A 26311-nucleotide genomic window follows, 5' to 3' on the forward strand; every position below is an offset into this window, starting at 1 on the left:
CAAGTTGAAAGCCAAACAGGACACAAGGATCTGGTTCTGTAATACGGCATGAGAACGACTCATCTTAAATAAAACAACAGCATTGATGCATCAAATGATACTTGCTCCTAAATGACCTCTGTGAGTATTGCAAATTATTGGTTTGATGCAAAGGCACAAGACACATAAACTCTTACCTGTACATTTAAGGACTGGGCTGCAGCCTGTAAACTTGATCCAGGGAGCTGAACCTATAAGAATGATGTTGAATTAAAAAACAAAACAAAAAAGGACTTTGTAGACATCAACTTGCTATAAAACGTTTTGCCAACCTCTTAAGCAAAGAAGATAACAGAGGGACACAGAGGGGCAACAAGAGCTTTGAAAAACAATGTAGGAATTCCATCTTAACTTTAATCAAGTTAAGATAGAGAATGTGTGGTAAATGTTACCATCAGAAGCTTCTGTACATGAGAATATTGTATTTTTTAAAAAGAGTACTTTCAATCAGATTGTCAAATCTTTAAAATACACACGAATTTTCTCTCTGTTCCTTACATGATCACACAATGACAACACCATACAGCAGCTGAATACTCAGTCCCATGCCTCTTCTCACCTAACTACATCCTCTGTAAATCAGAACAAAGGACAAGGCTTTCATACACAGGAGACATTTAATATACAGCTACTAAAATCTATTTGCAATTGGCAACCAGGGACTGCTTCATGTTCTACTTTTTTCAACAGAGATTACTCTTCAATGCACTGGTTTCTAATCTACATACCTGGAGAAGAAACCCAAAGTCCACCATTCATATACTATACACTTTCAGCACAGATCAACCTCTGTATCAGAAAAAGTAAGTCGTAAAGGGTCCCTAAGTATAGCACTTCATCAAAACAGCCAATAAATCTAACACACTAGACTGACACTTTATTAAAAAGGGGAAGAAGAGTCAGAAATGGCAGAAGACTGTTACCATACCACAATTCCTGTATTCCACACCACTGGGATTAATATTTAAAATAGCAGCAGCAGATGGAACTATGAATTTTTGATAGCTCACAGAAATACCCTCTTACCTGTAATAGTTGTTATAGATGAGCCACATATGTGCTCAAAACCAAGTAAAGGATGAGGGTCATAAGTGACAGGAGATGTGTTTTATGGAAAAGAGCAGCATGTTCTACTTTATATGTGTTCTAGCACAGTCTTGAAAATTCAACACTACGTTGCATCAAGGTAGTGAAATCTAGGGAGAGTAACACTGCAAGAAAGAGTCACTTCAAGCATTTTTCAACATTTCTGTATTTCTGTCTGCAAGATTATTACATGCCATCTGTTACCAAGCAGACAATTTGTCTCCAAAAAAGCTCCTATCTCCAGTGCCAGCATCCAGTTTAATCTGCCTGCCCAGCAGTATTCTGAGATTCAACTGTATTAATTAGAGAAAAGAGTCCAAAGCAGAATTATGCACAGCTGTCTTAGAGAATTGGCTAGGTTAACAAGCTACTAAATTTTGGCTACGTTCAACTCTTTGTTGCATTAGCATACAAAAACAGTCTTCTAGGTATAGCATGCAAAGGCCTGAAAGCCTATTTTAACCAAGGCCTGAGTTTAACTGCTCAAGGACAGAATCTTTCTAGAGATTCTGAATGGCACTGTGGCACACTGCAATGGTAAACTGACTCCAGCTGTTGGGTACCACTGAGAATTGATCATTCTAGCTCAGCAGATATTATATAAGTGACCACTTGAGAAATTTCAAATATTCACTAGCTCTTAGCAAGGGAGATTTAAGAAATGTGCTTTGCCTCACTGCTCAGCAACACCCTTCCTTGGAAGTCAGATAGCTTTGGATAACCATTTTGGGTATTTTCTATTGTGAAAACGAGGAGCAAGATATCCAATTAATGCACAAAACACTCAGATTTCCAGAAAATTGAGGTTTCGTCAATTAATCCACATATCTGATAAGCCTGACAAAAGGAAAAAACTAAGTTATGGCTGCAGTATTTGTAGACTATGTTGAGCATTCTGGCTTCAACTGAATGAAATAAACTTTCCTCATCCACTGGCTAAGCGACTGAGATGCTATGGAATGTTTATAAACATTCAATTGCCTGGAAGATTAAAGAAAACCAGTCAAGAAACACATGGTTTAAGGACAGAGGGTGCTTAATCAGATAAGGAGTTGGGCAGCATTACAGGTGTGGGTCAAAAGCTGGACTATGTGCATGTGTGAGAATGGCATACATAAGTAGTACATGCATAGCAGTATTTTGACTTTCCTCACTATTTTTTCTCCACTGTGCTCAGCTCCACTATTGCCCAACTTCAGTTTCTTGCCTTCTTATATCCATACCCACATTCCCAATATCCCAAGATATTGCAGCAACAGGACCAGAGCAGGTGAACACAGATGAAAGGTTGGGGCTACGCAGACTGAGAAGTGAACCAGCCCCCGTGGCTCCCACTGGCAGTTATTAAACAAGCTGCACAGTGATGCTACCAAAAGAAGCAGCAATGGTTAACCTCTATCCCCCATCCCTGAGTATATGATTTTTTCTACAAAGTAAACAGGTGGTATTCATTTGTAAAGGAAAAAGTAATGGAAAATAGTAGAGCACCTCACTTGCTCAGCACCCTGACTAGGGCTGACAACCTCCAGGTGGGGTCTAGAGAGCTTCTGGAATTACAACTGAACTCCAAACTACAGAGTTCAGTTCCCTTGGAGAAAATAGCTGCTTTGGAGGATGGACTCACACCCCCAAATCTCCAGGCATTTCCCAACCTGGAGTTGGTACCCCTACCTCCAACATTGGCCCAACCTTCACTGGCAGAGACCCGACAGTGGGGGCAGAAAGGGAAGCAACAGCGTTCCTCTTTTTCCTCTTTAACTCAATCACAAATTATGTTCCCATCAGCTACAAACCCCAGGAACCTGTTCAGGGAGGGAGGCAGTGCTGTGTGTGATTTCTGTTGCTTCCTCCATTCCAATTGCAGCTTCCTTGGAGAGTCTGTGGAATGGAACAACAGGGCAGAGGCAGGCCATGCTTTCTGCACCCCTTGTTCTGCCTATTCACGTTAGTGGACTGCGGCTGGCGAGTGGGATTGGAGACAGGACTGGAATGCCCCAAGCCTATCAAAATGTTAGCAGGCTAGTACAGAATGTAAAACAGGAAATACCAGTAGTGCTGGCTCTGAGACTGCTGAAACTTTGACAGGGGAGCAGTGAATATGGGGGCTGGAACTGCTGAGTACTCTGAAGAAATGGACTGTCCTCCTGGACAAGAATCCCCATATCTCCTCATTAAAGGAAAAGGGGATAAAAAGAATAAGGAGAAACATCTAGAACAAGACAGTAATTTATCCTTCCTTGCCTTACTTGGTACCTGGACTGTGTCCCTGTGAATGTTTAGACAAATTTGTCCCTTCCTCAACTGATACTGAAAAGAGCAGTAAGCTAGGGAGAGAGGGAAGTTTTAAAGAAATAAAACTTACAGGAGCAGTCCTTCATACAGGTGAGGGAAGAATACAGGGAACGATTCATTAAGAGAAACCAAATAGAATATTTACTAATTAAGGGTGGGAAACATAAAGGGATGCCAAGAGGTCATTCCAAATACAAAAATTTGCAAAGCAAAGCAGAGACATTATTCAGCAGACAAAAGAAGAAAAAGAGTAAGTTATAGTGGAACCAAAATCTATTTTATACTACCACATTATTTCATAATATGTTTAATGTATAATAAAAAAACATGCACCAGTTTGACTCAGTGAAACATTCCATGCTGTAAGTCCACAGAAAATATCAATCAACTGCGAAAGTGCCATTAAGTCAAAGAGCTAAACTGCATTCAGCATTATCAACACAGCAGCACTGAACTTAGCTAACACAAAATCTCCTCACCTTTGTTAACTAACTTTTTAATGCTGGGCATGTAATCATTAGTTAATTAGCAACACATGGTGCTAAGAAAGAAACTGAAATATGTTATCTCATATTTTCAATGCAACCACAGGGACACTTGGAAGTGCCTCAGTTAAACTGATTATACTTGGAGATGGCTGATTTACAATCCCTCATCAAAGCTTCTATTTGATAGACAGAGCTTGTAAGGGAGAATAAGTTTAAATCAAATATTTATTTCAGACATGTTTGTCCTGTCATTCCTCCAAAGTATTTGAGGAAGAGTCTATTGGTCTCCCTTCACTTTACCCCTCAGAACAACCGGGTGAAGTAGGTTAGGCAGAGAATGAGAGAGCCCAAGCTTACCAAGCAAGCTTTATGGCCAAGTGGGGATTTGAACCAGGATCTCCCAGATCCAGTTAAGAAATGCAATGTTACTTGAAGCCTTTTTGAGGAAACATTGTTAGAAATATAGTCAATTGAAACAATTTTACCAGTCTATTGTGTACCTATTTGGCCACATTCACTATTTTAGTTCATACTCTCACAGCTGTCTTACTGTATGTTGCTATCCACTGTATGGCATCACCCATTAACAAGAGCAAATGTCTTTTTCTCAGAGCCACAGACATTATACATGCAATTCCCTTCATATGCCCCAATGAGATAACTGTACTAGACTGGCCTGCTCACAGGTCCACAACTCACTCATTTTGGACCGAAAACTCTACTCCTCTCTTAGCTTTGGCTGTTTTTATTTTCTTCCTGCGACAGCCTACACAGCGCATTGTAAAGTAGTTACTTCGTGAACTTGGTAGATTTCAGGTATGCTGTCCTCTGCTTGTGCATCTGCTCATGGGCTCAACTTCCTACCTTACAGGGAAAAGCTCCACTATATTTACTTCTAAGTCTGGAGTTAAAAAAAACAAAACACCCTTACCTGATGGAGGTGTCCAAGAAAGGCCTGGGCTGTAGAGATTGCCCCTGCGGCAGGCACAGTCTGTTTTTGAAAGTCCAGGCCATTTGTCTGTGTGCCTACAGGGATAGACAAATTACACCCTATTAAAATTATCTCAAAACACCAATTCTGAAAAAACCCTGGATTCATTCTTAAATGTTGTTGCTGATTCATTGAAGTGCTGGCACAAGTTTACAGCCAAACTTAAGAGTAGCTTGTTACCTTACAGGCCTTTTAGGCTCTCAGATCATCTAAGTGCATCGCTGGAAAAATATCCATGTATCACGTTAAGACAGCCAGGAAACAGAGAGAAGCAATTCCTATAACTGTCAAGTTTTCCATCCTTAGCTGAAGTCCAGGCAGCTTGTGGGAGCAATGTAACAACCTTATATTTGGCACAGGTTACAGAAGGTGAAACAAACCAAAAGGCTTGAAGTCTACCAAAGGCTTGAAGTCTACCCTGCTATGCAGCACACTTTTGCTAAAAATTCCATTTGTACAAGGGCCAATTGAAAGGCACTAATCTTGTGCCAATAGATATTTTAGAGGAAGAGGAACTGTGCTCCATGTCAGGGACTGTCTACTGTAAACATAATCCATTGATAGGATCCAAGCAATGAAATTAAAGGAAGAGAGGTGGCACTATAGGCAAGGTGACCGAGTAAAAGGGTGAGACATATAGCAGCATTCACAACACACATGAGGATGAAGATGAAAGAGAGGGAAATCAATTAAAAAACCCTACAAGTCATAAAAGATTGCACATGCTGGGGAAAAATAGCAGAAGGATGATGAAGGGGGAAAAAGGTGAAATATGAATGAGCCATAATGTAGCCATGTCCGTTAAGGGTCAAGTAAAGAACTGAGGGAAATGTTTGACCCTGCGATGATCCAGCACTCTTATCTGTACTTCTAGTGGAAGTCTCCAAAAGTCTGCATTCCTTGCCTCATAGGGTAAACTAGCCTTTATCCCAAATCCTGTTTTCTTAAACTATAGTAGTAAGCAGTTCATGTTGTGCTTGTAGCATACAATAGATAAGGTAGTGGTATTCTATGGTAAGAAGGATGTATAGATAATTTTTCTATTGGTTTAGATTTGGTGCGGCATTGAGTTGTTGTGTAACTGGGGTGAAAATTCTGCAAGATTCGGATATCAGTTTGCCTATGTATGCTTATGTTTTTATCTGTAAAGTTGTCAGCATCTTGAACTTACTTAAGAATGGATGCTTTCCTTGATTGATCAATAAAGAAAAGAGTTTCTACTGTAGTTGTTAGCAGTGATTTGGATGCCTTCTTTGAACCCAGCTAAAATTTGTAATTTTCCCGTCAATGAATCTTAAGAGTCAGTAAGAAACAGAAAAGACAACTTTAGTATTAGGGTGATTCCTATAAGACAAAGATAAGGCAGAATCTATTATACTAGGTAAAGGTGAAGGTTTCCCTTGCTCTAAAGCCAGTCGAATTCGACTCTAGGGATGCGGTGCTCATCTCCGTTTCCAAGCTGAAGAGCAAGCGCTGTCCAAAGATGTTTCCATGGTCATGTGGCCGGCATGACTAGACACCAAGGCGCACGGAACACTGTTACCTTCCCACCGAAGTGGTACCTATTTATCTACTTGCAATTTCTTGCTTTCAAACTCCTAGGTTGGCAGGAGCTGGGACCAGAGACGGGAGCTCACTCCGTCATGCGGCACTCGGGTCTCGAACCGCTGAACTACCAACCTTCCAGTCTGCAGTTCAGCGTATACTACTAGGTTACAAACAAAGATAAAGCAGAATCTAGTATACCAAACTGAGAAGAAAGAATTAATACAGACATGATTGGAAAGACTCTGAAAGTGAGTCTAAAAGGGGGGGAAATGGACAGAATGCAGAGATCCCATTACCAATCCACAAGAACATCACCACAAGAACTAGATCTCTAGATGAAGCATTTCTTATGACATTGATGCACATGAATATCACACAAGGTAAGATGATATTACTGAAGGTAACTGAATTTTCAACTTGATGTAAGGGCTCTTTCCATGTTTTTCTATAGATTTTGGTTGAATCATTTTAAATTCCATGCTTAATTTTTCTAACACCTGGTAGCAAAGGTGTTCCTCTGCCTCTACACAGGTAAATCTATTGCTGCATCTGAATATATCATTATTTTGTAAAAATGACCCTTTGATTAAGGGTACAGAACTGGAAGAGGTACCTGAATCCTCCTGAGTAGAATATTTATGTCCACATTCACATTCTTTTCACTGTACTGTTCAGCATGGTATTAGTTTTAATAGCAAGAGTTCACATTCTGGATATTCTTGGAAAAAGGACACTGATAAGATTTATTAAAAAATAACAAATGACAAATATTTACTCCTGATGTTTGACAGCTGGGATCCAAAACACATGAAAAGGAATTTTCCCAGTGGCCAACTGATCAGAGTTTGTAGAATGTCCAATAACTTCAAGTATTAAAATAAACTAATATCTTGATATTAGGGAAGTCATACCCTGACAGCAGAGCAGTAATTATTCTTTCACTGGCCTGGCCATTTTTGTGTGTGTGTGTGTTTTTAAAGGGACAGGGAATTAGTTGCTAGATAGAATTATTTATAATGATGGGGGGGAGCATAAGATGAGGACCTACTTTCTCATTTCTTGTTTATGCATATACGAGTTGGGCACATATGCATACTTCACAAGGGTTCTCTATGCACATATGCAAGAAATAAAAAGAAAGGCCAAGGACCAGCTTGCTTGTGACTGGTGCTACTCTTGAACAGCTGGGTCACTCAACATTATTCAGCATGGTTGCGTTAACTTCAGCCTAACTCTAACAACAGAGTGGTAGGAGTTGAATTACCCATACTGCTGACTGGCCACCTGTTGCTGGCTGTCAGCTGCCATTGCTCACATGCTAGTAGCCACAAGCCTTCACACAGCTGATGGGTTGACAAAGGGTCAGACTCCCAAGCCCACCACTACTTCATACAGCTACGAACAGCACATTGTGCACCTTGTCCAGTTGCTGCTACCCAGGACATCACGACAGGCATCTGATGGGGTAAACACCTGGTGGTTAAGACTCTCAGTTTGTTTCTTGCTGCCATCTAGAATCATGCTGTGACTGAATGAAGCAGCCACCAAGACAGTACAGGGGGGGAGGGGAGAACACCTGGAAGTGTGCATACACATTTGTTGCAATAAGAACACATGAGAGAGAGATCTGGTGTGGTATAATAGTTACAACTGCTGGACATGTAAAAAAAGAAGAAGTAGTAGTGCTGGACTAGGATACCCACTCTGCCATGGAAGCTTGCTGGGTGACCTTGGACCAATTACGCACTCAGTCTAACCTACCTCACAGGGTTGTTGTGAGGATAAAATGGAGGAGAGGAGAATGATATAAGCTATTTTGGATTTCCATTGCAGAGAAAGGCAGGGAACAAATGATGTAACTAAACTACATAAATAATAAATGTGTGCAATGGGTAAATGATTTCAGATTCTTATTTCTGAGTTGCAGATACCGAGTTATATGCAGGGTATAGTACAATTGGCTCACTTTGTTGATTGATGTCTTTTGCACAGTTTTTGACTTTGGTACTACGAATTCAATATCTAGTACGATAGACACTCAGATTTAGTATTTCCCATCTGTATAATCATCATCATCATCATCATCTGGGGGCTGTACATGAGACTTGATGGAAAGCCAGTTTGGTGTAGTGGTTAAGTGTGCGGACTCTAATCTGGGAGAACTGGGTTTGATTCCCCACTCCTCCACTTGCACCTGCAGATGTGACCTTGGGTCAGTCACAAGCTCTGGCACAGCTGTCCTTGAAAAAGAGCAGTTGGTGTCAGAGTTCTCTCAGCCCCACCCACCTCACAGGGTGTCTGTTGTGGGGAGGGGAAGGGAAAGGAGTTTGTAAGCCGCTCTGAGACGTCAAGTGAAGGGCGGGGTATAAATCCAATCTCTTCTTCTTCTTCTAGGCTGAGGTCAATTGCCTACATTTAGCTTTTGCTTTGTGCTTATGCTTGTGACAAAATTAAGTCTGGCTTATACAGGGATGATCTGTGGTGTTTTGGCAGCAGGGGACTTGAAATACCTTAAGTGATTGTAGTCCCCCACCCCCCCGGTGAGCTTCATTACCAGGTGCACAGGGCCTGCTCATTGATTCCCAATGGGCTCTGCCTCACGTACCATCCACTGACCGCCATCTTCAGGTTCCCTCTCCACAGAAATCCTATATCAGGCACTTTTGACAAAATTAGACTTCAAAAGTGTATGTCTACTCAAACTAAACAAAGGTGGACAGAATAAGCATACTAATAGAATATGATAAATATAACTGACATACTCAGTATATCATCCTACCGTATTGGTACTTCCGAATGGGAACACATAAAAACAGGTAAAGACTTGTTCTCTGCCACTACACCCAATGGGCTTAAGTTACAGAAGGGTAAACTAGCTGACTGTTAGAAGAAACTTCCTGATGGCAAAAACAGTGTCGAACTCACTGGAAATGTGTTATTTAAAGTTTAAAAAATATTTAATTGTGTTTGTGTCCTTTATAAAGTTTATATCTCTACTACCTGGCATTACCTTTTATGACACACATGGCCCAGCCCAACAAGGTCTCATTTATGTCAGATCCGGCCCTCATAACAAATGAGTTCGACACCCCTGGTTTAGACAATAAAACCAACTACACGGAAGAGGTACTCTCCCCTTTACTGGAGGTTTTCAAGCAGAGGTTGGTCAACTATGTATTAGATGGACTTTTCTAACTCTATGACTCAAGTTCTGGTGATATGTGGAATATTGCTATTTTCCAATTTATAAAAATCCCCTGTAGACGACTGGGTCCAGTTGCCCTGTTTTAGAGAGAAATACTTTGAAACTAAGATCAGAGTTTGAACTACACAGAGTTTGAATATTTCTGACATTTTAAATCAGATTTAATGACAGAAGCTTGAAGGGCTTTTTTTAAAAAAGAGGTGCCAGAACTCTCAAGAGGGAAATGAAGTTTTCAGTCTGTATACTGAAAAACTCATGAACTTTTAAACATTTTAAAAAGAATTTTATTGAAGAGGTTACGGAACTCTGTTCTGACACATTCCCCCTGAAGAGGTTGTAGCCAATGAGATCTGCTTGTGAAGCAGACCTTGCACAGGGTTTTCCTGCTTTCCTCTCCTGCTGCAACCTACTGTTCCTGAAGGTCAAGGGAGAGATATGTAGTAGGTAGATTAAAATCAGCAAACGTGTGATTCCAACCTAAGAGAGACAGGTAAGCCGATACTGCTACTCTTTCATCATGGCCACCATGAGAAGTCTACTGAATCTTCTTTTATCTCACTCCGAATCAACTAGTTATCTGTCCAACATCTAGAATACAGATCACAGTCTCTTGTGGCCTATTTATGTAGCCTTAACCACCCCTACCCTTTTCATACCTCTCTTACTGGCCTGGCCCATGGGCAGAAGCTGACCTTCAGGAAACTGCCAGCTTCCCCATGGTGGTGATCACTCCACTGTTTCTACTACCTTTGCCACTTTTATGCAGCTGGTGCCACCATGCTCTAAGTTCATGCCAGCCAGACTAATAGGAAACAAGCTGGACAGGGAAGGAGAAACCACAAGTGTAGCTGTAGATCAGTCATGCTTCCTGTTGAATTCCCTAAAAACATTATGGGATGCTTACATAATTCCTCAGCAATCACAAATGTGATTTCCCTTCCTGTTCCAGCTCAACCCACAGTAGCCCAATTGCCTAAAAAGTTATGTGGTTGCTGCTGGTTCTTAAAAGAGTGAGAGAGGATGAATTCACTGTTCAGGGCTAGTTTGATCCAATGACTAAATCTACTAGTCAATATTTATTCTAGATTTGAGTCCACTAGCACCTTAGAGACCAGCAATATTTTGTGGGTACAAGCGTTTGAGAGTCAAAACTCCCTTCATCAGGTTTTACTCTGGAAAGTTCATACTCTGAAAATCTAGTTCTCTCTAAGATGCTGCTGGACTCAAATCTACCTGTTCCACTGCAGACCAACATGGGTATCATCTGAAACTACATCCAAACCAAATTTCCTTCCTATTTGCTTTGGACAATGTCATGATCCAAACCAATTCAAGGGTAATTCAGTTGCCAGTACGGCATGTGGTTCCTAATATATCATTCACAGAACAGATACACAGTCCTAAAAGTTTAAGCTGAATCCTAAATACACTTACCAGACCAAAGGCAAACGGAAACATCAGGACCTATTTTTAGTAAACATGTTTGGATGAAATTGTAAGATATAAATAAAGCCTACGTTTCTGAACCTTGAAACAATCACTACCTTTATCATTTAATTCAAAATGTGGGCAGTTCTAAAAGACTACCAATTGTTAATTACAGATAAAGTTGCTGAGAACTAGTTTATCAGTGCAGGCTGAATTGGGCAGCATTTTCTCAAGAGATCGGTTTAAAACTTGCTTCCCAATGTATCAAACAGATTCCTAGACAAATTGCTATCAGAAAAATGTACAAAAGAGCTACTGTCATACAAGAGAAGTGGCCTTCATCCTGAGAAAAATGGAACACAGGATGCTGAAAAGAAATAGGGGAAACAGCCATATTGTTGAAACAAATTGGAAAAATTGAGAGAGATGTATATGAGAACAGACAGCTGTGCAAAATCAATGATAACAGAAGTGTATGCAAAATATGGGCACCATCCAAGAGCATTAAAGTTATAGTGTAGAGTTCCACAATATAATTCCACATCATATTAAGACCTTCCCTAAAGACAGGCACATTTTGCAAAGCTCCAACACCACTGATAAAAATACTACAAGCATACTTGTGGTGGACTTAGCTCACAAACAGTGACAATATAATACTTTCAGGGTACTGAAAAACAGAAACAATCTATAAAATACCCATAGGCAATGAAACCATCTGGAGCAAAAGCAAAATATGGCACTAGTGAGAAGAAGAAGAAGAAGAGAAGAGATTGGATTTATACCCCGCCCTTCACTTGGAGTCTCAGAGCGGCTTACAAACTCCTTTCCCTTCCCCTCCCCATGACAGACACCCTGTGAGGTGGGTGGGGCTGAGAGAGCTCTGACACAAACTGCTCTTTTTCAAGGACAGCTGTGCCAGAGCTTGTGACTGACCCAAGGTCACATCAGCAGGTGCAAGTGGAGGAGTGGGGAATCAAACCCGGTTCTCCCAGATTAGAGTCCGCACACTTAACCACTACACCAAACTGGCACTTAACCACTATACCAAAGTGACAAATATTAAGGTAAGGAGACAATCAACAAATGGGGAACATTTGGCAAGTTGCTGCACTGCACTGTCTACCTTTACACAGCATCGATTCTAGCCAGAAAACTTTTGGTTATGCCTTTTCTACCACCAAGTGCCAAGTGAACAAACAGTGTTGTTGCTGTTAACTTTGTTTTTTGTATGTCCAACAAGGGGGTGAAAATGACCCTAAGGACACAACATCTTTCACTAGGACTACTAAGCACCTATTACGGTCTACATACTAGATACAATAATGAATACAAATACCATGCTTAACTAGGAAGTTTATGACTATGTCATGAACCAAGCAAATGCATCACTCCATCTTCTCCCCCTCTAATCTTAAAGTTGTTTTGTTTATTAAAAAGCCATCCAGCACTCAATTGAATCTCTCTTTCAAATCCATACAGTTTTATTATAAAGCCAGATTAGAGCATCATCTCATTCTTACCTGTTTCCCCATCCCCACTCTCCATTTTTACAGGTTTACTGGTTTCAGACGGAGTGTTCATTCTTGAGTCTGCATTAGAAACAGAGGTAAAGAGAATAACCAGGACAGAAAACCATACCAAAACTATCTGTTCTACAGTACAAAACATCAGATATCACACTGGATCAGTAAACAGTATACAAAAAGTCAAACCCAAAATGCAATCATTGGGAGGATATCAAGGAAATATCAAAAAGAACCTAGAAAACTAGGCCACAGAACTTTTTAGCACCACCACAAAACCCTTTGAAATAATTATATTCAGCAGGCTGGAGAGGAAAAGGCATTCTCTGAAGACACATCATAAAAGTTTGTTTCTTCATTTGTTGCAATTATCATTAGTAAACCAATCTCAAAGGCTGTACTGAAGAATCATTTGGTTAGTGTAGTGTTGTGGTTTAACAAAATGTTGCTGGGCTTCTTAAACAGTTCCTTGACATTTCATTCAAACTTTCATCTCTATTTCTACCTATGCCACCCGCCCTTTTGGTATCCCCTCAGATGTTCCTGTTAACTCCTCTATTGTACTATGCTTCCTTGACATCTCCATGCTACCATTATGCAATTACATCACGATGCTAAGCTGAACATGATGGCACACTATGTATATAAAAATGACAAATTACCTAACACTGTTCTTTGGGATTAAAAAAGAAAACAAAAAAGAAATGCCATGCTGACACTCAGAGAAGTTTCCTAACATTGCTGTTGCAGATGTAAAGGAAAGTGTGACTCTTTTCCTTTATGTGTATGCACAGTCTGAGCTCCATTTCAGAGGGGAGGATCTTTGAGCCTAAAAACTAGCTCTAGAAGTTTTCAAATCATGGCTTAGAGCAGCTGCAAAACCCATAAGGGTAATGCACAAAGATGATGAAGTAGTAAATGAAGGCTCAGTTTACCTTTAAAGATTCTTGAAACAGGATTAAAATTGGTGTGTGTGTGTGTGTGTGAAAGATTATTTATGGCAAGTGGCAAAAGATGAACCAAATGATCTAGAACAATTTTGGCATATCCCTAAAACTGTCATTCATCATACTCAGGATTCTTGCTGAACTGTAATTCAGTTGGAATAAGATCAGACTCTTCTGCAAACTGAACTGGTGCTTGTCAGTATAATACAATGTTAATGAAGAACACCGTTGTGGCAACCAACAGATTTATTCTCATTATAGACTACCATCAATTCTCAGCCTTCTTCAACTGGTATAAATATTTTTTTCATGACTGCAAGAAATCCATACTCTTTAGGAATAATATGTAAAATGACACACACAGTGTTTTACTCACTTCCTCACTTGTAGCTCTGCCAAATTTGTAAAGTTCAATTTTTGCTGTAACAGCTGACATCTTGAGGGGGAGGCATTAACAGTATTTGTGAGGAAAGCCTCACCTTCCATTCTTTCATACACATCTGCTTATTTTGCATTGCAGATAATGGAGTAACAAAATATACATACAGCTATTCTAGTTGCAAACTACTCCCTTGAAATAATAACCATATTACACAGAATTTAGATGAATCCTATTTACTTGGATTGTAACTAAGTGGGCTTCTCCCATCATATATTTCCATTGAGGTAATGTTTCCCAGTTCTACTGGTTAACTGTATGCACTAAAGAGCAGGCAAATCCTTCAAAACACAATCTCCAGGTGATCTGAATATTGTCCCAGGCTTCTCTTATATAACAAAGTAGTAAAGGAGAATGAAAATAAGCAGAAGATAGCTAAAGAAAAAAAAATCAAATACAGAAACTGCTGCACATAGAGAAACCAGACTATGTTGGAACTATAATTAACATTCACCAAAAAGGTGGGCAGGCCAAGTACATGTTAAAACATATATTAGTATATATATTGTGACAGATGGCTGACACATTCTGGGAACATGTTAGCCAATACAGAGCCAAACATTGGAAGAAAGGAAGATTGGGGTGGAAAAGGAAAGGAAATAATTATGACAAATCCATAATCAGAACATGAAAGTATTTCAAATCCCGAGGCATCAGCAAAACAAAAACAAAAGAAAAACACCTCTCTCAGTACCTGGATCATAAAGGAAGTGGGATTTTTTTCCTGCTGTGGGCAGTTAACAGTAAGGAACCCCAGAAACATTAACCTACAGCAAGGAGAATCTGGTTGGTCCAGGCACCTTAACATTTAAAACTAAGATGCTATTCTAACAGACATGCATTGCAACACCTAAAAAGTGCAAGCTGGCAGCAAAGTATTTTCCTCCATTAAGCTATCAGAGTTATCACAGATTGTGTCTGGAGAGTGTGACCTAAATAAGAAATAAAAGGATAACTGTGGGTGTGGAAATGTTGCCAATAGGGAGCCCTCATCTTTCTGGAAGAGTCAATTGCATCAGTCCAGCCTTTGATATAATAGACATGAAGGAGAGGAGATTTCAGCAGCCACTACTGCACCACACCACAATAGTCCTGCGTGTGACTATACAATCTGCAACACGTATACAGTCTTCTACCTCACAGGAAATCCTATAATTCTCCCAAAGAATGGCATGGTATGAAGATCAATGGCTAGATCATCACAATCTTGGGGAGGACTGAGATGATAATTATGAATTATTTTTTTCTGCTAGGATGGGAAGGAACATGCCAACAATGGTTAATGAATTATACACACCAACATTGCATACACCAAGGCTAAAAAATACCCAAATACATTATCTTTTTTCAGAAGTCCCTGGGAAATCTTTCAAAAACGTTTCTTCCATACCTGTTAATAATATACATATGTGTACATAATGTCGGTATTATATACCTACGATACAGGGCAAATTGCTTTACCACCCTACATCAACAGCTTATTTTTGAAGTTCCAGGTTTATATTGGCTATAGCAACTTGAGACAGATTGTTGTTGTTGTTGTTTTTTAAAAAACCAACCTGTACCCATCTAGAAGGATCTTACTATGAAGAGTTACTTTAGGAAGCAAGATTATTATTACAGTCCCCCCTTGCATCTTGAATTCTGTCAGAATTTGCAAATAAAATAATCTGTGAATGGTGTTCCAAAGAAAATGCAGCCAATTTCACTTTCTCACATTTCTAAGCACTTGATGGTTAGAATAGGAGAGCTATCCTGAGCTCCTTGAAGGAAAGGCAGGACAAAAACAGAATAGATTGCTAAAGGGCAAACAGTACGTGATGTTATGTAACGGACTAGCATAGTACAAGATGCGATGATGAGCACCACCTTAAGATTGCTTTATAAAGGACTTGTATTCATAGTGGGTGTCACTTATCAATGACTATATGCTACAACAGCTAAATGGAACCTCCATAAACAGAGGCAATCTCCCTCTGAATACTTCTTTTTTAGAGCCTACCTTTCCCACCAGTGGGGACTCAAAAAGGCTTACTTTAACTCTTCCCTCACCCATTTTACTCTCATAATAACCTTGTGAGGTAGGAGTAGAAAAAAGCAAGACTCCAGTGGCACCTTAAAGACTAACAAAATTTATGGCAAGGTAGGAGCTCATTTCTTCAGTGACTCATGAAAGCTCATACCCTGCCACAAATTTTGTTAGTCTTTAAGGTGCTATTGGACTCTTGGTCTTTTCCACTGCTCCAGACGAACACAGTTACCCATCTCGATCTCTCTCCTGTGAGGTAGGTTAGTCTGAAAGCATGTGACTGGCCTAAGATCACCATGTGAGCTTCCATGACAGAGTAAGGATTTGAACCTGGGTCTCCCAAATCCCAGTTTGACGCTCTAGCCACTGTACCACACTGGTTGAATACAAAGTGCTGGGGAGAAAGAACAAGGCAAGGCTATCACCTGCATGATCTGCTTGTGAATTCACAGACATCTAGCTGTCTACCAGTGGGAGCAGAATGCTGCATTAGCCAAATCTGATGCGTAATAAGATAATCCCCGTGGTTCTGGACTACACTTACATGAAACACTGTATTGACACAGACAAAATGCATGGTTTTACAAGCTAGGTTTAACTACTATAATTTGCCTTGAAGAGGTTTAAAAATATCAAGGAGAAAATTATTTTATGTATTCCCAAGCGACATCAAATGTCATATACAGTATTGAAACACAGCTATAATCTAAAAGTACAAGAATCAAAACCAAAGCAAAGACTGAAAGCACCAGGTGCAGGGCTTGTCATATTCTGCTGAGCTGTTGTAAAAATGAATGCCATCTTTACTAATGTTAAGAAGAGCTCCAGCGTCCCAGTAAGACAACTACAGAGCCAATCATCAAAAAATAATCAGCATTTACAAACATGCATGAGCACCTATAAAAATGGATCTGCTAATATTCATAAGCTTATAAATCCACCTAAGGATAATTGCCCACGTTCTTATGTTCTGATGAAGGTATGTCATAATGTATAAAGAATTCACTAAAAACAGGGTGAGAACTCTGTACTGAATACCTCCCAGCATCTTTACTGCATTGCAATACTGCAAAGTTGAGTCTGAATACACCGAGGAGAGATGTGGCTCTTGAAGTAAAGATATTTGCAAGAGTTCAGTTTGCTTACCATCACTGAACTCTTAATCATCTGATTATGAATCCTTAGAATACAACAGGTTAGAAGCCCTGAAGATTAAAAACAGACCCTGCAAAATCTCAATAGCCTATACATCAGTTTACAATGTAAAAAAAAAAAAGCACACACACAACTAAAATGCTGTTAATGTAGGTTGAGCAGGAACTACTGTAGCCCTCACGATCACTACTAATAAAGGTATCGAAGCACTGACTGTGCTAGCAAACTTGTTTGCCAGTAAACATTGCTGCAGCTTTGTATCACCTGCACCCACACAAATATACTGCTCAGGATGAACTGATCAAGTCTGTAAATCATGATGGATGGAGCTTTCTCCCTCCCAAGTGTCATTTTAGAGAGAAACACACAGGAAAACAAGACTCTACTTCTGTCAAAAATCAAAGGTTTTTCAGATTAAAATCCCACAAGTATCTGCACTGAGCATTGCTTGAAGCTGGAGCAACTTTAGTCTTTCCAGAGCCACAGAACAAGACTCTCCTGAACACAGAAAAAGGCACAACCTAGGAGGCAAGCTATCATACCAGTGGTAGTCTCCAGCCTTTCAAACACCTCTCTCAGTCCTGCACATGTGATTAAGCATCTATGCATAGTCAATCTTCACAACCGCTATTTCCATATTAAACACTTGCAAGAGTCAGTCCAACTGGTACCCACCTAGAACGTAGTCGCTGCAGTCCAGCATAGCTGTGCAATCCTCTGCAGATTCAGATAGTCCAAGGAAGGGGGGGGGGGAACACTATTTGTAAAATAAAAACCTACACTACTGCTCTTAACAGAACAAGAAAGGGAGGGGGTGGGGATAGAGAAACACAACTTCAGTTACACCATAGCAATCTTCAACTGAACAGAGAAACTTCAGTTGCTCTGTGGAGTTTTAGTCTCTCCTACTAGCTGTGTCTGACATTGTCAAGGCGACTGAAGCATGAAAAGTTCCCCTTTTTTAATAAAATAGAAACAAAGATTGCAGCTGGCAGTTTCCATAATGAAGCTTAATCAGTATGCGCCTGATTAGGGCCTTATGCAAATCTCCCCTCGTTAGCACAGCAGCCAGCACTTTGAAGTCCATGAACAATTCATTTGCAGAGTACACTGAAAGCACTCCCTGCATAATTTAAATCATGATATAAATATTTATCAGCTCATTTGCATATTAATTGGCAGTGCATGAAGGGAAAAATTATCTCCCAAGTGCCAGCATAATAATTAGGGAACAAAATGAAAATTTCTTCCAATAGCTTTCCTTCTCAGACCTAACTTGAGCACAGTACCATGGGGAAGTAGGGAGGGGAACGAGGCAAGACAAAATTCTGTTAAAATGCCACTGAAATGACACGTACAAATTAGAAACAACTCTACAGTCTTAAGCACCTTTAATCTTATTCCTGCAGTAATAAAGGAGATTTGGAAAAGCTTTCTACACAATCCAAATAATCCCAAGAAAACAATTAGCAAGGTAGGAGCTGAACACAGACCTGTCTTAACGATTGCCTGCACATTTATGTGGCATTTTCCAAATGCATTATATGATAGTTTAACAGTTCCACAGAGAGAGAGAGAGAGAGAGAGAGAGAGAGAGAGAGAGAGAGAGAGAGAGAGCGCTTTATGTAAGGAGAAGGGGCATACCTTTAGTTAGTGTAAAGCAGGCAATTCATATTGGTTGCTTTACCAATTTAGCCCAATACCACCAAATATCAAGTGATACCTGATGATCCTCCAATGTGTTTCAAGTAAATTTGCTATTATTTTATTGACTCAATTTTTATGCATCTACCCATGAAAACAAAATTTATTCCTAAACAAATATTCTAAAAGGGTCTACTTCAAATTATGGTTGTAGCCTTTGGACCATAAGGAGTCTTTAGAAGCTCTGCTTCCAATGCGGTACTTTCAGAATCAAGCAATTCGGATGGAAGGAAGGTAGGAAATGTGATGATTTATGAGAGGACCTCCCCACAAAGTGGCAAGCAAACTGAAACAGTGCAAAGATTTCTTTAAAAAAAACCCTGTTCAAATTAAAAAACTTGCCTTGCCTCAAATGGCTGAATTTATGGAATAAGACACTTAACAGGATGCTTCTGGATTCCATGGTCACCTTACTCTTCAGAAACTGCTAATTGCTGGAATGAATGTCTGTTGGCTGGAAGTAAAACTAAAACTGATGTGAGCTTCCTAAAAATAAGAAAATGGCATCTACATAAGTATCTTCCCCTGAACTATTGTAACGAGCACGAGCAGCAACTGCACCTTTCAGATTCTCAACATTCATTTTTACTAAAAGTTTGCAACCAAATAATTGGCCAATTAATTCAGTGTGCATACATACCACTCAATGTATCTGTTGGCTCTTAGGGTCACCAGGTCACAACGATAAACTGATAATAAAAGCCACAAGTATCAGAATTCCTTAAACTTTTAATGTCTACCCTCAAGCACCACCTCCATCCAGACCCCAGATCCTAAGCCCATGATACCCAGAACTGCAAATCTCCCTTATCTTTTCACCTTTAATTTCCACTATCTTTTCAATGGAATCCATTAAATCCATTAAAAGGTTTTTAAAGTGTCCTTCATTAATCAGGCAGCCCAGTACAAAAACAAACTAAACAAAAAGTCACAAATGTCATGAACAGAAGCACCACTTTAGGGCATGGCTTGACAGATCCTAGATGCAAGGTCACCATGGCACCTAGAAATTTCATGGTGGCACCTAGTATTTTTTGTGGTAGCAATAATTAGAAAACATGGTCATACATAATCCTGAAGTCTGATGTTTTTGAGCAGGCTTCCAGGGCCAAAGGAAAATCACCGAGGCCTGTCATAGGGTATTACGCCTCCTCCCTCACACAGGCCGTCTTCTAGGTGGTATGTGTTGCAACATATAAGTACATACTGTGAAAATATAATGTGCTGCTTTCTTCAAAACTCTTATTCATATTCAGGTTTAGAAAGATAATTACCAATTCACGTTTAATAATTTACCTCTTTAATTAGGTGTCAGCCCTACTTTCCATTCCCCTTTCATGCCTACAAGGAATGGATGTTTTGGTCCAGTCTTACTTTCTGCATGTCCTAGCTACCCATTTCTTTGTTGGGTTCCTGCTTTTCAGCCTAGAGGCTGCTTTGTCCCTTTAGTTGTTCTGTCTCCTGTCTGTCACACAGCCTCTTCACAACCCTGTCTCATCTATGCTGCTTCCCTTATCTCCACCTCACAAGCCCTGTTCACAAATGAATATACATACAATCTGTATACAGTGTACACTTGTTTTTAATACATTTAATACTTCTCATATTACAGTCAATGCCTGTATAGTTGAATGTGTGATAGAAGTCACATATTTATTCAGGTACTAGTCCCTAGTTTCAAATGTATAGTGAACACGTTAGCTTATTCTTACAAACAGATGTACACAGGATTTACATGCATTCACTGTAACATCTGAACAGGGCTTCTGCCAACTGCTGCTTTATTGAGTTTCTGTTCATTGCTTAACTTGCACTCTTCCTTCAGTTATCTTGTTTCTGGGTCTGTCAGTTTATCTCCTGGAACCTCTTTCCCAAGCGTCACCATGCTTCAAATGGCTAGTCACATTCTTAGGGTCTATATGAGGCATAGATCACAGACAAACAGATGATTTTCATTTCCTTCCAAGATGCTTAACTGCAGATCACCTATTCAAGTAGTTATAAAGTTCATAACCAATACACCAGCTCTGCAAACTGATGTCAGAGGCTTCACTGCCATGAGGGCAATAGCATATAGGGCTTGACTTCATTCATTCATTCATTCAGTCGTATTTTCACATTTGTTTTAAAAATGCATGCTGGAAATAAAAGCCCACATTTCACACAACGTTTAGAGCCAGTTTGGTGTAGTGGTTAACTGTACGGACTCTAATCTGGGACAACCGGGTTTGATTCCCCACTCCTCCACTTGCACCTGCTGGATGACCTTCGGCAAGCCATAGTTCTGTCAGAGCTGTTCTCTCACGAACAGTTCTTGAAAGAGCTCTCTCAGCCCCACCTACCTCACAGGGTGTCTGTTGTGGGGAGGGAAAGGGAAAGGAGTCTGTAAGCTGCTCTGAGACTCCCTTGTGTAGTGAAGGGCAGGGTATAAATCCAATATCTTCTTCTTCTTCTATAGTGTTTCATCTTTTACAAAAATTAAAGGGAGAAGCCTTCAGCTGTTTTCCAGTAGTTTCCCTATGCACATTTTAAAAACACAAGTAGGAAAAACCTGTTGTCTGAAATGGCCAATAAGGCAACCCCCATACATCCTCCATTGACTAAATTTAGTGAAAGTTAACTTTCCAGCTGTGACAGACTGTGAAGGGTTAATGTCTCACAGAGTTTGAGAACCTTTGAATGATACATGGTTCAAAAGGAATAACAGTTGAAGATGAGACAGTTTAGCACTGACTGAGGACTAGGAAGGAGGCAAAGAGGAGTGGGAGAATGATGGAAGATTGAAAAGGGACAGAGCTTCTAGTCAAGAGAAGTAATCCCTGCCCAGTGAAAAGGGAGATAATTCTTTAAAAAGGAGTGATCCCTGGTCTGTGTGGAGAGAAGGATTTTGGGAACTTTGTTGTACATTCCTGCCTTCTAACCGTGGCCAGTGAAACTCAGAAACCTATGCTTGCGAGTTAAAGCAGAAACTGAAAAGAAAGCCTCTTTCCTCAAATTTCAAAGACCTTGTGGAAAAGCAAAAACACTTACTTGTTGGCAACATATTATCTGGATTTAGTGTGATTACAAAGTTACATCAGTTTTTATTATCAGTTCACCTCATACATCCTAGCCCTGATTCCACCTGACCTTTCCCCCTCCAACTTAAATAAAATATTTTATTTTGAACTTTCAAAAGCCTCTTGTGTGCCATTACAAAAGTAGAATATAAGAGGTGATTTTGTCTCTTCCCTCAAGTCCCTGGGCTGGGCCAGCATCAAAGTATATAACAATGTGACAGGGTGAGACAGCCACAGACCAATTAATAAGAAGAAAACAGATACAGGGGTTGCTCAGCAAGAAAGAAAGAAAAATCCTGTGCATGAGGGAAGGAAGAGGGTGAGATCGCTCTACCAGCTAACTTACCTTCCATTCTGACTCCCAGGTAATACATTCTTCGATATCAGTTCTCTTTAATTCAGATGCTTAACAATAGTATTGAATCCCATATTTTACTAGCCATGTAACATTTGAAACACATTCAAAATATGTAGTCCTGGCTACTCCAAATAATGGTTAAATAGTTGCATTATGTTTTTTGTATCATAAACAAACTGCCTGTTTTAATGGATGAATGGGCACAATACATGTCTACTGCTAGAGCAACACAGCTGAAAATTATGACTACTATATAAGAGTTCTTTCTCCTGTTGGGTCATTGTCTATAAGTAATTGCAACCCTGTTGTAGAGCACTTTGTAAAATCTGCATGGCGTATAAAGGCCAAAATGGCAAGAGCTCAGTGCTAGTGTGCAGAATGATACCCAGTAGCACAGATGGCTTTAAAAGGTGATTAGACATATGGACAGAGCATAGGTCCATCAATGGCTACTAGCCATGATAATTAAAGGGAATGTCTACATTCAGAGGCAGTAAACCACTGAATATTACTACTATGAATCATCATCAGGGAAAGCCTTGGCTTCTATGCCGTCTGCTGGCTCTTCAGGGCAACTAGTTGGCCACTATGTGAACCCAATAGATGGACCACTGCCTAATCCAGCAGGACAAATTTTATGTTGTATCGCCTGAACCCCACTTAAAATCTCTATGGGCACAAAGTAAGGGGTAGGGATGGTACCCCTTCTAGCAGCAGCCCAAGACATTCCGAGAAATGCTGCTCCTATGGAATGGGGGACACCTAGCAACATCTTAAGAGGAAGAAATCAGCAAAAATCACCTCCCTCCATCCACAGAAATTCTAGGTAAGATCCAAGTGTATTTCAATTACTTGTTATTTTTATTTGTATATAATAACTGCTGCTGGGATTACAAATTTCATTGAAGATCTCTAAATTAAACTTTTCTTAACACTTCCCCACTTTCATTTCAATTTAATCCCCATACTCCAAACTGTTTAGTGCCATCTTTTCAACAGCCATTTTTATCACATTCACATTTCTCACTACTTGCCAGCACCTAGTCAAACACAGCAGTTTTGGTTGGGGGGGGGGGGAGATCTGACTGACAACTTGAAGACATTTATCATCTACCACATCCAGAACTGCTGGGTCCTATTAAAGTGGGTCTGTTGACACATGCTGTGCTTTGGGATATTTTAGAGCTTTTGAGGATTTGCATGTTTTTAGTAGTTATTATCATCTGCCTCTTGATACCTGTCTCCAGCCACCTTTCTTTACCCTTTTTCCCACTACCACGTCATCCCTCTAAGCCGAGTTAGTGTGAGCTAGCTCACAGTATTTTAGCCTCCGGCTCACACATTTTTGTCTTAGCTCAGGGAGGACGGCTCCGGAGTAAATGAATTCATGCAGTAGCCAAATCGCTCGCTCACAACTTTAATGCTGGTAGCTCACCAAGTAGACTTTTTGCTCACAAGACTCCATGGCTTAGAGGGAACATTGCCCAGTACTGGTCCTAACCTCCCCCTTGCCCTCCCACTGCCCCCTCTTTCCTCAATTTGACCCCCTACCACCACTGCCTGCCCACCAACTCCCCTTTGCTTCTCTGCTTGACCACCCACCCCACTTCTTGCTGCTCTATCTATGTGCCTATCCTCATCCCTTCAGTTAGCAGGGCAACCACTTGGAAGCCAGCCTGTATTGGCCAAGGCACTGCTGCTGCCTGCCTGCCCTAGTAGTTCCCCTGCCCACCCACCTGCCTCAAGCATGGGGGGGGGTTGAGGGTGACAGCAGCCTCTCCTCCCACTCTGCTTCCTGCTGCTCTGCCCTATCATCCATCTGTCTACCTGCCACTCTGTGTGCCCCCCTTTTCCTACCCACCTATAGCATTGCCACCTCTGCCATCAGGCAGCAGCTCCAAGAGAGGCACACTGACTGTGTACACACAGACAATGCTCTTCTGTTGGGGGGAATTTAACCCCCTGCCCATTTTCTCGTTGTTTTCAGACTTCTTCTAAGAACCTGAGGATCCCCCAGGTTTGCTGAAAAATCTTCCTAACCTATACATGGCCCTGATATGCAGACTGGAGTGTGGAGGGAGAGGGATTGAGTATTCCCCCCCTTTCTGTCTTTAAAGGCGGTTTTAAATCAGAAATAAAAAGACTTAAAGCTAAAACAAACACATAAGAAGTTCAGCGAAGGCAAAAACGGCCAAAATGTACAAAGCGGATTTAAATCGCATAACTTTTGTCTTGTTTTGGGAAACTTGATATTATGGCTGGGAGAGGACGGAGGGCGCCGGAGAAAAAACTAGTGACCGGAAATAACATACCAACGACTCCTTCCCAAAACCAGGAAGCAACTACAGATTTTTCTTCATTGTTAGCAAATGCATTGCGCCCTCTAATGGAACAGATGACTAACCTCAATATTAAATTAGTCAGTGTCCAAAAACAACTGAATCAAATGGATAAAAGAACCTCCGCAACCGAGAAAACGTTTAAAAAAATGGAAAACCAGACGGAGAGCATTAATAAAAGAGTAGACGAAGCAGAAAAGGAAAGATACGCCGATAAAACGCAAGTAATACAGCTCCAGCTGGAAAGCTCTACAAATGTTCTACGTTCCCATGGGATCCCTGAAGAGAAAAACAAGGACTTAAAAGAACTTTTGGCAGAGGCTTTGGCCCCACTAATGGGTTACAAACAGGAAGACCTTGTGAAACAGATGGATGTAGCCTACAGGATCTACCAGGACTTTATAAAAAAGAGTAAACTACCAGGGAAAATCTACCTAAAATTCACGAAACGATCTACCAGAGAACTGGTGCTAAAATCTACAATGGGAACAACTGTAAAAATTAAAAATGAAGAGATAAAAATACTAAAAGACATTCCCTTTGAAGTCAGGAAATGGAGGAAACTATACAGGATGCTCACTCTTACTCTGCAAAAAAAAAAGGGAATACCATATAGATGGTTATTCTCGGAAGGGCTGAGTTTCAAGTATTTGGATTAAAAAATACAAAATTCACTCTGTTCCAAAAGTGGAAAAATTTATGGAGCAAATGTTTAATTCGAAATACAAAAAGAAAGAAAAAAACCTCCAAACCGGATCAGGAGGAAGAAGAAGAAGATGAAGAAGAAGAATCCTTCTCACAGAATTCAAAAAGCACTATTTCCACATCACCAGAATCATCTGAATCGGAGAAAGGAGCAGCCGCCCCTAAACCCAAGAAAATGAAGAAACGCAGGAAGAAAAGACTCTAGAACAAGAACAATAGTTTTTAAAGGCAGAATTTGTGTTAAGCTTTTAAATGCATATTTTAAAGCAATATCGTAATGAATTAAATTGAATACCAAACTTGTAATATTAGGTTAACAAACATTATTTTTAACGAATAAGATCGTGCCATGTATTAGCTTTCCTTTCCCCAAACCAATAGATGATATAGTTTAGAATGGTAGTTTCCTGGAGGATCCGGTTCCGACGAGAGAAGTCGCACAGAGGCAAGCTCTGAGCATACAACTCTTTTCTTCACTTTCTAAAGACTTTCCTAACAACTATAACTTTCTCCCGAAGAGAGAGAGTTTGGCAAAAGGCTTACTCCCAGTTCTCGGGAGGGTGGCGACCCCCCCAGTTAATTCTGGGCTCGCCTCAGAAGCAAGAAAGTGCAAGGAAGCAAGGAAGGCGAGAAGTACCATCTGCCTGCAATAGCCAAGACCACAAGAACTAGCGAAGTCTAACAGGAGGAAAAAAACCCATCAAAATACAAACCGAAGCTAAGTATCTACTTAACTTGTGGTCCATTTCAAATGCATAAAAAATAAGAGAGAGTAGAAAGGATAGAATTTATATAGAAAGAGTGAAACGCGCAAGAGTGCAAAGAGGCAAAGAGACTTAAAAATGGCTACGAAAAGAAAACAAAGATAAAATAAAAGCGCAAATTAAACATATTGGGAAAATAAACAGAGATAAATGCTACATAATTTTGTTTTTCTATACCTTGCAGCCGATGAAGGAGCGAAGGTGAGGAG

The 26311-nt window shown here is 40.3% G+C and overlaps 1 protein-coding gene across 1 annotated transcript in view; it reads right to left on the reverse strand.

The window, feature by feature from the left end:
• Nucleotides 1-26311, reverse strand: part of POU2F1 (POU class 2 homeobox 1) — a 130830-nt gene that overhangs the window by 49311 nt on the left and 55208 nt on the right. Inside the window, exons 2-4 of the mRNA XM_015422554.1 lie at nt 12601-12669; nt 4837-4931; nt 177-230 (exon numbers count right to left, since the gene is read on the reverse strand). Of these exons, the coding sequence (XP_015278040.1) occupies nt 177-230; nt 4837-4931; nt 12601-12661 (210 nt within the window). The 5' untranslated portion in view covers nt 12662-12669. The remainder of the gene's footprint in view (nt 1-176; nt 231-4836; nt 4932-12600; nt 12670-26311) is intronic.

The sequence above is a fragment of the Gekko japonicus genome, unplaced genomic scaffold (assembly GCF_001447785.1).
Source record: "Gekko japonicus isolate JY-2015 unplaced genomic scaffold, Gekko_japonicus_V1.1 scaffold1424, whole genome shotgun sequence".
NCBI classification, from domain to species: Eukaryota; Metazoa; Chordata; class Lepidosauria; order Squamata; family Gekkonidae; genus Gekko; species Gekko japonicus.